Here is a 16,997-nt window from a genome sequence, read left to right as displayed (position 1 = left end):
CAGACAGAATTATGAAACAATAACATAGAGCTTTAAGCATTAAAACACACTGAAACCCAAGAGATACAAAAATGATAAGTTAACTCTATAGTTGTCCTTGGTTACTGTACTGTGAGAAATTCTAGATACAGAAAAGAGGTACCCAGGTGGAGCACCCTGGAGCTGAGGACACATGCTTGCAAAGGAAAGAGCCCAGAGTGGCCCGAGTGGCCCAGGATGGCTGTGTGGAGTCCAAAGCCATTGGTGATTAGTGGTGACTGATGTGTGTATAAGGAAACTGCCCAGAGCCAAGACACAGCTATCGGGCACTGGAGGGGACAGTAAGATCACAGGCAATGCTAGTGGGAATGATTGCTTGAGAAGAAATCTCTACTGGATGACATTAAAATATGATCAATTATTGTATGACAACGGATTTATGAAAATGGAATGAAAGCAATCGCCTTGCAAAGCAGTGCTCTCTGGAGTTCTTACGTTCCCACACAGCCCTGTACCTGCAACAGTGGACGCTGGTGCGCTCTGAGGACAGTGAATCTCTCTTTCGCTCCAGAGCTGTTTGTTCTTCATACCCTAAAGATGCTAGATCAAAGGTGATGAAAGGTGATTTCCTTCTCCCGGGAGCCATGTGCTCACCACGTGTCCACCACGGCTGACCACAGCCTTCCAAGGCTTTGCTGAGGAGCAGAATGAGTGGTGTGGCCCAGGCTGCAGAAGGAAACGAGCTACTGAGTGGGACAGGACAGCACACGTGTGTAGGCACACACGGGTGTCCAGAGGAGGCAGAACTGAGAGAAAATGTGTTCTATACACTAGAGATTAAAATGTGTCTAGAGAATTTGAGAAAAGTCTCCAACCGAATTTTCATACATACCCAGCATGCGGGCTTCCTTTTAAGCAGGAAAGAGGGGTCAGTCAAAATGCACTGACTGCTGAAATAAGTGAGACAGATGCAAGTGATTCTGGCTGGAGGCTGAGCCTCAATGTGAAAAGGGACAGTGAGGACACTGCCGACCCTTGGCAGAAGAATTTTAATGATGAGAAAATACAGAAGAAATTTCAATCATGCTGTCTGGAGCCCAACTGGAGGCTTAGCATAGATCACTTCACTGTTCACAGCACGAGGCAGAGGATTAATCCCAGTGTTTGCCTTTGGTTGATGCTCAAGTGTGCAATTTGCTCCATTTGGAGATTGGATGAAGAGATCTTAGATACAAGTTAAATAAAACCTTCAGAAAATTTGTTCACGTATTTGTTGTATTGATTTATTTGCAATCCAGGAGATTAAGCCCAGGGCCTCCAGCATGCTATGCCACTGAACTCAGAACAAGCACAGAAAAAGCTTATTTTATTTGGGAAAATGTGGAAGTCAGTTAGTGAGTGAAAGCGTGGGCTGAGAAGGAAGCTTGTGCTGCCTGCTGCCAGCTGTGTGGTGACAGATATCTGTCACCAGGATACATGCAAGGAGGGACAGAGGAGCGATGATGCACAGTGAGAAGACACTGTGATGGACAGAAAAAGACATCATCTTCTCCCACATCCGAGCCTGGTCAGCTAGCATTTACCATCATGGCGAAACTTAATTCTTCCACGGGATTTCCTAAAGAAAAAGCCACAATAAACGATCAATGACGTAATGTCAGAACTACAAGGTGCTATTATCTACTTCTCTTATTTTATATTTGAGATTAATGTCCAGATTACAGAGCACACTGACTAAAAGGAAAAGTAAGGTTTTTAATTCTCCGACCCACTCACCTTTTCATGATTCTAAGATGCCACTGAAGGTGTTACGATATATGCCATGATCTTTTTGAAAATGAGCTATTTAAACAGATCTGAGTTTTTGGTGTGTGATTTCTGTATCAGTCCTCAGCTGTGTGTCAGTGCTCCATCCTGTGACTCTCCGTTACTCACTGGCAGGATGGCTTTGGATTTGTACATTGCTGTCATTGTTCTATGGCCAAAATCTAAACAAGATAATTTTTGAGCTAAGGGCTTTGATGCCACAGTGAAAGCTTTTTTCCCCTTCAAATGCACTGGTTTATAGAGGAATCAAAACTGACGTGTAATTTCAATGTCATTAATTTCTTGTCTTGTAAACCTAAAAATCCAAGGACACAAACTTTGCCATTATCTCAGTCTACTTCAGAGTTTCAGATAAATAGGAGATTGAAAACATCTAAGGGAAGGCAAAGTACAGTTTGTCCTGAAATAAAATAATTTGGGGACATGAAGGGTATTTAAGAACATCACATGGCAATCTGTCAACAAGCAGGAGGGAAGGTGAGGGCTCAGAGAAAGAAAGAGCCTGAGGGACATCACTCAGTAAAGTCTTCTCTTTTCCAGGGGACTTTCTGTTAACATGTGCCTTTCTAAGTGGGAGCTGATTATTATTTGGGAAACTTAATCAAATTCCTGATTTCAAGGTTACCTATTTGATAGGAAAGGCAGACACTCAACGCTATGGACAATCTTAACCATTGTTATTTTCTTTGCCCCACATAATACTTACAAGCTCTCAATACACAAGATGCAGGGATTGTCATACGTCACAGAATTGGTTCCACAGATGGGCTGTTTTGTCCAAGGACAGGGGTCGATTGTGCCACGGAGCCAACTCAAGTTCACCGTCTTGTAAGGACATTTGATCTAAAATCGAAAGCAAAACAATGTGTACTTACAAGCATGCTCAGACAGGTGGAGCGTCTTGGGAATCAGGACTCAATTTAGAAAGTCAGTAAATATTCTTTAAAGAAAATAAGTCAGCACTCTGGAAGGCAGATGCAGTCCAGACTGCAGCTTGGACATTTAGCAAGAGCCTATCTTAAAAAAAAAAAAAAAAAAGTAGAATATAGCTCTAGATTCAGATTTGATTACTTGTCACATACACACAGAGAGAGAGGCAGCAGACAGACAGACAGACAGACAGACAGACAGACAGAGACAGAGAGACAGAGACAAAGAGACAGAGAGACGTGCAGAGAAAAAAAGACAAGATAAGTATAATTATTCTCAATGGATGGGTAGGCAAGGAGAGATTCTCCTGCAGTCAGCCTTCTGGAGAGGACAGTGCTAGAACTGAGCTCCGGACGACAGAGTATGAATCCTTACAAATTCTCCATAACCTGTTGCTGGAGCTGTAGCCTCTGATAGGTTTTGCACTAGGATCAGTGCCCAAGCACCAAACTTCTCTAAAAATATATATTTCTCATTAATTAACTCATGCTTGGCTTGCTAACAAGGAAAACTGAAGTTATATTTACTGGAAAGTCAAAAATTAAATTGCTAACACTTCTAAAGAGTGAAGTACAGTGAAGCAAATACAGACCCAAATAAAAAGAATAACCTCTGCCTCGTCATTTCCTCACTTGGTACCATACATTTACTGGCAAAATAATGTATGCAGCACATACTCAGAAGGGAGGCAGAAAGGAAACAGTGATCTCCATTTTGTTGTCATGTAAGTTGCAAACTTAGTTTGAGTCTCCCATCCAAGATGCTCTTCTTCTTGTTCAGAATGAACCACTCCGCGGGACATTCAGGAGCACCTGCTGCAACCATTCCCTGCTCCGAATGCTGGGCTGTTTGAGAGTGGGAACGTGGTGACACCCAAGTCTGCTGCAGCTTAAGAATCCGTCATCCCCCTGGCAAGTGTCAGACTCGAACAGTTTTCAGGCTCTGTGGGGTTCTCTGGTGTACATGTGCTGGAATCTTGGCTTTGTTTCTAGTCTGGATCACTCTACTTTTGGCTACCAAACTAACAGTATACCTGCTAACCTTACATGACTTGATGTCTTGATGTATATCTGTGGCAATCAGGTTCCAGGGAAACAATCGGAAATAACAATCAGAAATAAAACAAACACAGATGAGAATTTCAGTCCTGAGACATGTACTGAGAGATTACCCTAATAGTTCCATGTGGCGGCCACCATTCTCGAGGACCTGAAACTAGAAAAAACATGAAAATGGTTACTGAATCTATTCCCCAGAGAATGTTAATGTTTTGGCAGAATGAAAGAGTTATAACTTCTTACCAAGGAATCCTGCAATAACTGAAAGCATTGTTTCATTTATACATGTATTCGTTTTTTTTCTAATTGAGGAATCTGGCCTGTTGGGGCATGCCTGTAATCACAGCACTCTGGAGCCTAAGGCAGTAGAAACAATGAGCTTGAGGTCAGCCTAGGCTGCATAGTGAGACCTCGTCTTAACACACACACACACACACACACACACACACACACACACACACACACACTGCTTCTACTCTGAATGATCAGAAGGAATTATATCAATGCAAAACCACTCTTATAAAGATGGCCAGCCTGCAGTACCAAACTATTGTTTTGATAAACACTAATCAATCTGTACTTGAAAAGATTGAGTTGATAGCCAGTAATAGATAGAGATAATTTGCTAGAATTTTTAATTGTGATATTTGGCTCATTGTAAATATTTCAAAATCTAAGGTCTCTGATCCTTGGGGCCAAGTCTCTTTGTGAGTCCCTTCTGGTTTCTTCTCTAGTGAGACCACCAGGGAGCACGATGCGTTTAATTGTATGGCAAAGCTTCTGCCCTATTTTGTGCATATTGCTTTACTCTTTCATATGCTATCTCACTGTATCACCCAAGCCTTCAGGTCTCATATCTGTGTGGAATAGATGAGAAACAAAGGTCTTCTCACTGACGTGGAGTCTTCTTGTCTTTTTGAGCAGACTATCTCTCTTTATTTTATAGATTATATATGCATATGAATGTGCAGGTATAGATCATGTACTATGTAATCTAATTAAATAGTATTTTAGAAAATTCCAAAAGCATTTTCAAATCCAAACGATCAACCTTACATGCCTGCCATGACCCACCACATTACTCACCCGAAGGTATCACAGGATGCACCATGATGAAGCCCAAAAGTGAGCAGAGGACCAGGAGACACTTGACCATTCTTCCTTCCGGTGTTCTCTTGCAATTAGATTCTGCAGTGTTCTTTCAGGGTGTTGCCTTCTAGTGTAACCGACAAAGCAGAAACAATCAAAATTCAAAAGTAAGTGTGTAGGAAAAGATAATCCTGGATAAACCATCTTAAATAGTGAAAGGCTAAAAATACAGAGTTCAGTGATGGGCTTGTTATTATTTGGAAAATAGTAAATCAGAAGTTATTTTGGGGCTGAGAATACAGCTCAGTGGCACAGCACCTCCCTAGCAAGTACAAGGTCCTGAGTTTGATTTCTGTACCCAAAAAAAGTTATTCTATGCTCATAATCCTATTATTTTCATGTGAGATACTTAATCAACTTTTTTTGTGTGTGTGGTACTTTTTTTTTTTTTATGGTACTGGGGATTGAACTCACAACTTCGCACTTGCCAGGCAGGCGCTTATGCCACTGAGCTAAATACCCCGCCCTACTGACTCAACATTATGAAGTCCTGGGTTCAATCTTTGGTACCTTGTAGACAGACAGACAGACACACACACACACACACACACACACACACACACACACACACACCAGAAAAAGAAAGAGAGACACAGAGCCAGAGACAGAGCCAAAGATAGAGACAGACAGAATACAGCTAGCAGAATATGGGGCCACCAGGAGTGTCTCAGTAGAGCCAGGAAATCTATATTTGCTCTTTTGATCAGGACAAAAATTCCTGATACTGCAGGAATGCTTGACTCTCCTGAGATCCTTCTGAATTTGAACCCTAGACTACCTGGTGACATTCTGAGTGACTGTCTAGAGAGAAAAATGTTTCTATGCCATCTTATGAGGAGCTCCAAGCTATTTTAATTTAGACACAGAGAAGGAGATGTCAGTGAACGAATATCTCCTTGGGGCTGACTTCTAAGAAACAGTATCTTCAGCTTTCAGGTCCTAACCAAGAAACACACTCTCTGAGTTCCTGACAGTGACCTGACCCTCCCTCCATTCACTAGGCTTTTACCTCACTTCTGCTCTGAAGCACAGGTGAGCAGGTAATTTATATAAACGGATGGGATCCGTTTATCATGGGATGTAGCTGGAGACCTTACACTGTCTGTAGAGTGCTTCACTCTCAGGACAACTGCAAGATTTTGGCACAATGTCCAGAGCTGCCTGCTCTGCCTATCCTGAAACAATCTGGAAATCATGGCTTATGAATCATCTCTCCATCTCACCCTTTCATCTGCCCTAGATTCTCCAGCAAGAGAGAAACCACAGTAGAAACTACAATGCAAAGCACCCCTCTCATCCCCCATCCCACACTGACCCACCTTAGAAGACAGAAGAGTGAGAGGCATACGATATGCTGCTTCGTGGCTGGAGCCGTTTCTTAAAGGTGCACTTGTTAGGGTCAGTGGAGAAGACAGAGGAGCTTCACAGGAGAGGGAAGGCACTGAGGCATTGTGTGCTGGTCAGAGCAGGCCGCGGGAGGCCCAGCCTTTAGACTGAGTCAAGGTCAAACCTCAGCAGGGGTGCTGAGGAAGACTTTAGAGAGACGTGATCACTGGACAATCCAAAAGAAGCAACAGTGTGGAGAAACATACTACAGAAGGAAAAAAGCACGCTAGAGAAATCATAACGTTTTCCACAGGAGTAACATGTGCTTTGTTTGAAATAAAAAATGTGAGAAGGCGGCATCAAAGTCTCAGTGACTTAAAAAGTCTGTAGATTGTCGTATTAGCAGCTGTGGCCATGGCCCTGTAGACATCTACACCCTCGCTGTTTTAACAGAGAGATGTGTACTCAGAGCTAAGTTCTTCCTCGTGACTGGACTTCTTGCCTGTAATTTTTCTCTCCATAAAGACCAACTTTCAGAGAATTTGGAAAACAAAACTATGAAACTTTAAATATGACAGTATATATCTAGAATATCCCTCCAAAAGTCTCATGAGGTCAGAGGCAGGGCTTTGGGAAGCTGATTGGATTGCAGGGTTCTTTACTTCTCTGTGGATTCATTCACTAGTGAGTTCACTAGCTCCAAGTGCAGTTAATCAGAAGGTTGGGCCTGCTCGCAGGAGGCAGGGCCTGGAGGGGGCGTTCCTGTCCTGGCTCCTCCTTTATCTGTCTGTTTCCTGGTTTTCATGGGTCCAATGCCTTCTTCTCCATCATGACACTCTGCAATGCTGTTTCTGCCTTAAAGTTAGCCTACCATGAACTAAAACCGTGATCCAAACAAATTTCTCCACCTACAAGATACAGGTGTTGGGTAATTTATTCCAGCAGAAAAAGTTACTGAGACAGACACAAAGCCTCACAAATAAATGATAAGTGTTAACCATACATTAAAATATATTTTCCAGTTTAAAAAAATTATATATATATACACACATAGATACATATATATATACATTATTATTCTGACATTCAATCAAATTTTTGTAATGTACATTGGCTTTTTTTTTCATTTAGAAAGATGCTATTACATTATTTTGGTCTCAAATACAGTTATAGAAAACCTAAGTATGAAGTCATGTTCCTTGATATATGAATTATAATAATAATATAATTCGACCAGTTGATTGGTGTGTTTCTAACTCTTCATTATTATTTAAAGTCCTGGAATTAACAGATATTTTTAACCTCAGTTGATATATCTTTTACTATTTTTTTTGATAAATGCCTAGAAATATATCTACAGAGGATTTCCAAAAATGAACTCAGTTGCCTACACTATGAGACCAGGAAATCATTGATATTAGTTTGTGGATTTGCACTGATATCAAACCTGCAATAATTTGAAAGCACCCGTCCTCTTCTTGACTCCAGCGTAGTAAGGAAAAGGCACTCCACTGCTGAGTAAGGATTCTAGAAGCAGAAACAAAAGACCTAGATATGCTGTTTGTCAATTTGAAAATAAATTTATTCCCTGTGAATTACAGAAGTCTTTCATTCATCCGCACTTATTAATACCTTTTATAAAGTGCTTTTTGGAGATTCAATTGAACTAACATTTAAACAACTTAGCAAACAGCCTGGATTGAGCTGTTTACTAGCTCTAGTATATGCTATTTGGTTTTGGTTACTTCTTAGCCACCACTATTGATATGAGTGTTTTAGGGTGAGAGCTATGCATCCATTTCATCACATTAAAAAATAATAAATGTGAAATTACTTCCCACCTGAGAATAAATAATTTACATTTTACTGCATTTCATATTGTTGTAGATTTCATGAACAGAGGATTGCTGGTTAGGTAATCCCCAGGGGGCATGGTGAAGTCAGAGATTTTATCAGGAACTGTAAGGGGCACTGGAGATTCCACTGTGAAAAGACTGGCCTAATCCTTCCCCTGAGGGAGTTTATACACAATACGGGAAAATCATTAAACAAGTAACTTCTCATGGAATGCAGAGCTGAGGAAGCATTTTGCAAAATTCTAGTTCCTGAACCTTACAACATTTAAATATTAAAGATGGCTTCTGTGTTTCTCAGCCATATCATCATTGAGAAATCAAAGTAAAATTCTACAAAATTCTACAAATCCAATATACAAACTCTGTAAAATGAAGCAACCTATTGTCAAGTGCAATAATACGCAGTCTTCTTTGACTGCGTATTATTACCTCATGGCTTTATTAAATGAATATAAAAAAACAGGAACCTAGAGGGTTACAAACAATATTCAATCCTAGAGTACAATATTTAAAGGAAAAGTAGTAAACACTATCTCAAGGCAGTAAGGTAAAAATAGCTTTCACTTTTTCAAACTTGGCCAAATTCCAGTTGAACTAATATTGAAAGAGGACAGTTAAAATAAAAGTTTCACATTTACCTCACAGAATCCCTAGTCTGTGACTCTGTCATCATCTACCTTATGCATGAACTAATTCCAAAAGTCTCTAAACAGGGATTTCTCAGGGGATACCCAGTTCCGGTTCTTGATTAGGAAATAATTCAATGTCTATGTTGCGATGTTACCTCTAATCAACATATTTTTTTAAAAAAACCTTCTTCGTATTTGTAATCATTTTTAGGTGATCCAGGGTACTATGGTCTCCGATAGAAAGTCTCAACTCTCCTGCCCAACCTCTACAATTTTTGTAGTTCTGCGCATCCTACAGTCCCATTACATTTCCACCACAATACTAAATTGCTTAATGCCAACACCTGTGTTTCTGCCTTAACAGCTACACCACTGACACCACACGAATGACCAATTCATCCCAGCCTATGTGATGAAGTTTACATCTTTTCGGGGACTTTATGAAAGCCCCAGGACAGCCTGAGCTGGATTTCCAGATTTGCCTCTGGTCTTGACAATTGGCTTGGGTGACAGAATTCATGGCCTGTCCTCTTTGGACTGGCAAAGATGATCTTAATGATCTACTCCCTTCTGCTTAAAGAAACTTTAGGCTGACTTCTTACTGACATTTCTTTACTTAGAGAATTTACTTTAGAACATATAAATGACCTTTATCCTTTCAGTTAATATCTTAATTTTTTAACTGACATATAAACTCATAATTGTACATGTTTATGGGGCTCCATGTGATGTATCAGTATGTGTACACATTATTTAATGTTTAAATCAGATGAAACATCTCTTTAAACATTTATTATTTTTTACTGTGAATGCATTCAGGATATTTTCTTCTGGATTTTTGAAATAGTACATTATCATCTGTAGTCACTCGACTGTGCAAAAGCACACCAGAACTTCTTGTACCAATCTATGATTCCGTACCCAGTTATTAATCTCTCCCACATCCTCCCCACCTCTGGTTCCATTCAGCCTCTGGTAACCACCCTTCCACTCTCAGCTTTGTGTTGTAAATGACTTTGATAACTGCCTCCCAGTTTTATAACCCAGGTTCATACTGAAGGATGACAGGAAATACACGTCGCTTGTGTTTTATTTATTTTTTCTGATATTAACAGGAATGCTACCTTGAGTCTAATTCTGTATTTCTGTTCTCCTAGCAGTTTCTGTGTCATTTGCTTTGATTTCTCTATGCTGCTTAACTTAAAGAAAACAAATATCCATGAAGGCAGAACAGACTATGATGAATAAATATCACTGAAAATGAGTTTCAGCCTGGTTTCATTGTTTTTGAAAGGTTTTGCCCTAGTATAAATTACTGTACAATTATGGCGGTGGTCTAACATGGCGGTGGTCTAACATGGTGGAAGGCCAAAGTGGGAAAGCTTACCACTTGCTTCTTCTTCTTCAGCCCTAATTGCAACTCCCTTCCCGTTTGCAGGCACAGAGAATTCCAATCAGTTCCTCACAGGTCATCAGTATCCGCCCCATACCCACTTCGGATCAGAGGACATATAACCCTCTGCCTCTTTGTATCTGGCTGAAGGAGACAGCCCAACTGCCATGGGTTGTGTACTCCCTTCCATGTCTTCAACTCCATAAAACTGTTCATTTTGTACTTTTTGCTTCTCTATTGTGCTAGAATATTCTATTTTCTTGAGCCTCAACCTCTCAACATATCTCTCTAAGAAAAATCATCAGCCTAGATGTTTGGCCTTACTGCAATAATTTGTGCTTATACATTTACAAGAAAAGTACACATTACTTAATTAATTGTACAAAAGACTGCAGCTGTCCTGAGGGAGTGCCCTCCAATCTGGGTCTTGCCTGAAAGAAAGTAGCCACACCTACCTCTCTTACCTTTGATTTTTCTGTTTCTACTTGATTATGTTTTTCTTTCCAAGACACTCTTTGCATACCCTGTTATTGGAGTGATATTCCTGGTAAGAATAATTTTTAGCTCCATGCATAGGCATTTACATTCATTAACATCAATTTTGTTTTGTTTTTGAAGAACTGGAAAATGAATCAAGGGCCTTTGCATTGAACTACATCTCTTTTTTCATTTATTGCTTTTTTTTCCCAGTATTGAGACAGTCTGGCTAAATCACAAAGTTGTCAAGGCCAGTCTCGAACTTGTGATCCTCCTGCCTCATCTTCCAGGATTACAGGTGTGTAGCCTCATACTTCTGCTAGCATTATTCACAGAATGTCCTTAAATAATTACTTTGTTGTCAGAAGACAGCTCTATTTTATCATTTCTGAAGTCTTGGACCATGATTTTCTTAACTATAAAAATCTAAAGATGGACACAGAAGCATTTATGGTTCTGTTCTCTCTAAACTTTAATGTTTAATCTTTTAAATAATAGAACTCAGCAATGTATATGTGACAATGTGAAAAAGGTTAAAGTTTCACTTATAAAAATATTTTTCAGTAAGCAAAAAATTGAAGCCTAAGAAACGACGCTGGAGGTGTGCTGAATCATCATTAATCTTGGAAGCAGCCACTGTTCTACATTTAGTGACTCCCATGCCTGTGAAATATGGATTGTTTTTCTTTTGCCACTTCTTTATTTTTTGGTTTTTTTTTTTTTTTCGTTTTTTTTTTAATTTTTTATTTAAGGAGTAAAGAAAAAAAAAACAGTGAAAGGGTACAAGTTATACAGATTTACAGAATAAAAAAATGAACAGTAGGAAATCATTAGTTAATGGATTACATATTGCCATCTTAGAAATAATTGTTCAAGTCACAAAATTAAAGCTTGTAGAGTGGACATTCCAACAATGATACTGCAAACAGTTCTGTTCAATGATCCAATAAAACTCTGTGATATCATTTTCTATCTTATACACTTAAATATACATGCAGTTATATAGTTTAGAGCACTTTCTTTTCCTCTCTTTTGTACAATGACTATTACACGTTTTGGGTTTCATTGCTCCCACGGTTCTTATTGCTTTTTTGGAAGAGAGTAAAACCAAATGAGACATGACAGAACAGAATCAGTCAAGTCAAAAGGGTGGACATAATAGATAATATAAAAACATAATACAAGGTGATCAACAATGGTTACCATAATGCCTCCCGCTATCTATAATAGAATTGCCTATATCATTAGTTATAATACAATTGAACAAAACAGTAAAGAACAAAACCGACAAAACCAAAACATTGGAGACATTGTAGGTCTTCAAAAGTAGATAAAAGTCAACGAGAATGGGCGTTATAATGAATCTCATTATCTTCACAGCTGATGCCTAAACTTTCGAACCTGATACTATCCAGCAAAACAGAATAGGGGAACATCAGTCAAAAACCAGATGGTGAGAGTAATACAGGGCTTCAAATCGAGATAATAGAAAGTCAAAGTGGGTTACTATATTATATCCTGCTATTTTTTTCCCTTTAATTAAACGGATAAAAATAAAAAAGTAAATAATGGAGTGGAGATTGAGAAAAAAGAGGGCATAACAGCGAAACAGCGCAGATCAAAACATAATCATTTAAGCAGAATAGTGTTTCACCACCAGATAATTCCGACCCAAAAGTAGTTACCATATTGACTCTTTCCTTGAAGTCCTTGAGTACAACTTCGTATACTGTAGCATTAAGTATATCAAAACAATGTAAAACCATTTAAGAGAATGACAGCATTACAGAGTATTTAGAATCGACTAACAGAAAATGAACAATGGTTTCTGTATAATCTCCTTGTCTTTAAAAGGTTTTTGCTTATACTATCGTACATAATAAAATCCAATAAGATACAACCTGTTTAGACCATTGGAGACAGAAGAACAAAAGCTAGATGAGACTTCAAAACAAGATGATACTAAATCAGTATTACCTATTAAGATGTCATTTTCTCCAAAATAGCTGTTCCTATCATCCAATCTTCTCTGTCTCATTTCTGTTGAGCTCTTTTTCTGTCAGTAGCTGTCAGTTTGTCTTCTTCATTTTGTTCTCTGCTCCATTCGTTGTGGCCTCCCCGCCACTATTTCTGGGTTCTTTGTATTTTTCTTTTTTTTAGAATATCCTGCAATACTTTCTGTAGGGTTGAATTGGTGGTTGCAAATTCCCCCAGTTCCTCTTTATCCTGGAAGCACCTTGTTTTTCCATCAATTTCCAGGGACAGTTGTGCAGGATATCTCTATTTTTTGGTATTTTTGAGACAAGGTCTTGCTATGTAGTTCATGTGGGCTTTGAACTCACTGTATAGCACAGGCTATGATTTTCCTGACTCAGCTTCCTAAATACCGAGATTTTAGGCATGTGCCCACACCTGAATAAACCTGATTCTTAAAGGCAAATCCTACTCCACCTCATTTTACAAAGCAGTTCTTATCCCTAGCAAAAATTAAAAAATCAGTAACATATGACAGACACTGTAAACAAGATAACTGAAGTTGGTAAAGCCTAGTGGATTGCACCTTTTAAGGAAAATTCATTGCACATTGGGACATCTTTGCCTTCTGAAGGTAAAGCAGAAAAAAAAATAAAGCCCCAAAGAAAGTGTGAAGGGTGGCAAAAAGATTCCCAGAAGGTTAAAGAAGTCCTCTAGAACCCCAGCTCTGCAGTCCAGGTAGCCTCAACCAAAGAGTTTTATGAAGGACAGCCAACAACTTCATGACTCTCCTTAACTTCTTCTCAATGTAGAGATTTATGGGGTCCTGAATTTTTCTTGAAATCCTCATTCATTACAGTGGTTTGCAAAGTCTTCCTGTGCTGCATTTGCGGTCCCTGCTTAGGCTGAACTGATGTTTACTCATACATAATTATAGATAAATTCAAGAAAATGTGTTTTAAAATACTTGTTTTCTATGAAAGTGAAGAATTATTGCAACAATTTAAAGTATAAATGTCTTCATATACTTATACATTTACCATCATTGAATTTTCTGAGTTTAAATTCTTTGTGCATTTATCTGAGAATTTTATTATCTCTAAAATAAAATCCAGTCATGAGCTACTTCTGTGTTATCTGACCTGGATGGAATTGTGTTGTGGTATAATATTACGTCAGTTGCCTAATAATGTGCGTAAATCCTTTTAATAGACAAGGAATTTTGAAACAATTAAAATTATAACTAATGTAACACTAAGAGAAGACCAGGGAATTTAGAAAACAGCCTAGTTAATCCTGAACCTCAACCTGATTGGCTTGAGAGATGCTGAGAGGTTAGAAAAGCACACAACTTCAGTGTGTCTGGTGGGCCCCAGGCATGACCTCAGGGACTATGTCTGGTCCCCAGCTCCATCCTCTCTGGCTCTGCTCCCGTTTTGTGCTTCCCAGATACCATGAGTTAGGCAGCTTCCCTCTGCTGTGGCTTTCTACCATGATGTTTCTGCCTGGAAACCAACTGACCACGGACTGAGACCTCTAAAACTGTGAGCCAAAACAAGTTGTCTCCTTCTTTCAGTTGCAGGAGTCAGGTATTTTTTTCCCACCAATAGGGAAGTTGACCAACATATCCATATTAAAGGTTCTCTGGGGGAATGGCTATATATATAAATAGCTTAGCATAAGACAATGGAATTCACAGAACAATATGGACCCAGGATGTTAACACAAATCCAAGGTTGCAGGCCAGGAAGCTCACTGCAGAGTTGTCACTGTACGTTTGTGCTAGAAGACTGAAGACACTGGAGATCTAAATACTGATGTCCAAAAGTGGCAAAAATAAGGAATGTACCAGCTCAAGAAAACAGCAAGAGCATAGTTCATAACACCGAAATCCTGGAAATGGCCTACACGTCCATCAACAGGTCAGCAGACAAAGAAAATATGGTATTAGGGTATTTATACACCACAGAATTGTCTGCTATAAAGAAGAACAAACACCTCTCTTAGACAAAAGGATACACACTGAAACCATTCTGTTAAGTGAAATAAATCAGATATACAAGTTTAAATAGTCCACAGTTTTCTTATATAAGAACTCAAAATATAAATAAAAGAGAAACATAAAAGATAGAAAAAAATAGACAGATCTTTTGCAAAAGGAGAAAGGGAAGAGAAGAGGGGGAGGAGAGATGGAGGGATGGGAGGGGACTTGAAATCTTTTGCTTGGTGCCACCTAGAGCCTGGCCAGGTCATTCCTCATCAATTTGCTGGCCCCCATATCATTCAGAGACACACCAGAACTGTGCTTTATTAATCTGCCAGAAATTTCCTACTCCAATCAAGCTGACACATCACAACGAATGCTCACAATAACCAAATATATTCATATGAAAATAGTATAATTTAAAAACATACTTAGCATCCAGGTCTGGTGATATGTCTTTAATCTCAGTACTCAGGAGGCTAAAGCAGGAGGATCCTTTTGAGTCTGAGGCCAGCTTGAGCTACATAGTGAGTTCAAGGGCAACCTGAACTGCATAGCAAAACCTTGTCTCAAAAAGACTATATATATATATATATATGAATATATATATATATATATGAATATATATATATATATATGAATATATATATATGAATATATATATATATATGAATATATATATATATGAATCATTGCAATTAAGAAAATATGTACAAATCCATCTCTGAAGTTTAAAATTTATATGACTTATAATGTCTTTTTAAAATAGTATTAGATTTCTTTGGCTTCTGAAAAGATGATGTGAGATAACATAATCAATAAAAACTACTCAATCTTTAATATCTAGAGTTGTGTTAGTGAATGAGCTGGCATATCCTAAAAGACTGCACCCTAAAAACACTTGCTCTTACGCTTAACTGTAAGTATTCAGAAGGACTATAAAATGGAGGAAAAGAGGAGGAAAGTTCTATAAAGGAAGAAGAGCCTGTTTCTATACAGATTTATGTTGTGTCAAGTGCTTAACTGGGATCTGATATATCTTATCACAGTAAATGCAACTGGCACTGGGTTCAGTAGATGTGTTTTGGAGGATTTGTCTCAGGATGTCAACCAGATTTTTTTTAAATTGTGCAAAATAAACAGGATATGAGTTTTACTTTACCAAATTTTAAGGGTATAGTATAGTTGTGTTAAGTATAAACAGCACTTTATAGCAGTTTCCCAGAACTTGCTTTTTATCTCAAATGACTAAATCCTTATTCCCACGCAATGATCACTTTACTCTTCCTCATGATGCCTGGCGCCCTCCATTCTGCATTCTATTCCTATGAATTGGGCTGCTTTAGAATAATACAGAATTTGCCATTTTATATTTGACATATTTCACTTATCGTAATGTGCCCAAGGGATGTTGTACCATGTATTGTTATATCGTGATATTCCACTTTTCCCTTATTCATCTGTGTGTGGACATTTAGGTTCCTTTCACCTCTTGGCTATTGTGGATAATCTTGCACTAACCACAAGTGTATTATTTCATTCAGACCCTGATTTCACTCCTTTTGGATACATGCCCAGCAGTGGGAGTACTGGCTCATATGGAAGGTATATTTTCAAAATAATTTTTGAAGAATTTGCATTCTGTTTTTCTTGATGTTTCAAAATTTTACATTCTCACAGAGAGTACATAAGTTTCCAATTTCTTTACTTTGTCAATGTTTATGTTTTGGTTTCAGTAACAGTCATTTTGTCATGTTTGAAGCCATACCTCATTGTGGTTTTGGTTGGCATTTCCCACTGATTTGTGATGTTGACACTTTTTCACATATCATTGGCATTACTGATTTGTTACATATAATATTTTTGCCCTTGAGGTATAGAAAGCATTGAAGATATTCACCCCTTATCAGACATACAGTTTTAAAATACTTTTGCCATCCTACAATTTTCCTTTCCACCAATTGTGCACTTTGCTGTGCTGAAGCCGTGGGTTTGATGGAGTGCCACCTGATTTTTAAATTTTTTTGGTGTATTATTCACGAAATCACTGGAATACTAAAGTCATGAAGTCTTCCCGGTTCTTTTTTCCTATTAATTTTGGTTTCCTATTATTTTCGTTTCATGTTTTACATGTATATAATTCTGTCTGCTGCACATGACTATTTTCCAAAACCAGTTTTTGAGCACATATCACTCAGTGTTATAGGTCTATCCCTTCTATTTTTCTTGAAGATTTCATTCATTTGTATTGACCTAATTTTTAAAATACTCAAACAAAATGAGTATTCTCTGCCCATTATTTATAATTTCATCATGTTAGTGCAAACATCCTCTGAGTCAAAACTGTGCATCTTTTTCTTATAATTTTTTGAAAGAAGGGAAAAATATAAGAAACACTCATTCACAGTTCTAAAC

The 16,997-nt window shown here is 38.3% G+C and overlaps 1 protein-coding gene across 1 annotated transcript; it reads right to left on the bottom strand.

Moving 5' to 3' along the window:
- Positions 1–1,248: 1,248 nt before the first annotated feature.
- Spink14 (serine peptidase inhibitor Kazal type 14 (putative)) lies at positions 1,249–4,950 on the bottom strand. Its single transcript, XM_003477332.3, has 4 exons — positions 4,881–4,950; positions 3,908–3,951; positions 2,513–2,649; positions 1,249–1,597 (listed from the first exon to the last, which is right to left on the bottom strand). Exons 1-4 carry the CDS (start codon positions 4,948–4,950, stop codon positions 1,552–1,554), a joined length of 297 nt encoding a protein of 98 aa, XP_003477380.1. The 3' UTR covers positions 1,249–1,551.
- Positions 4,951–16,997: the final 12,047 nt, after the last annotated feature.

The sequence above is a fragment of the Cavia porcellus genome, unplaced genomic scaffold, assembly GCF_034190915.1.
Source record: "Cavia porcellus strain 051 isolate PalLab524CR breed Dunkin Hartley unplaced genomic scaffold, mCavPor4.1 scaffold_21, whole genome shotgun sequence".
Lineage (NCBI taxonomy): Eukaryota > Metazoa > Chordata > Mammalia > Rodentia > Caviidae > Cavia > Cavia porcellus.
This window is presented reverse-complemented; position numbering and strand designations above follow the sequence as displayed.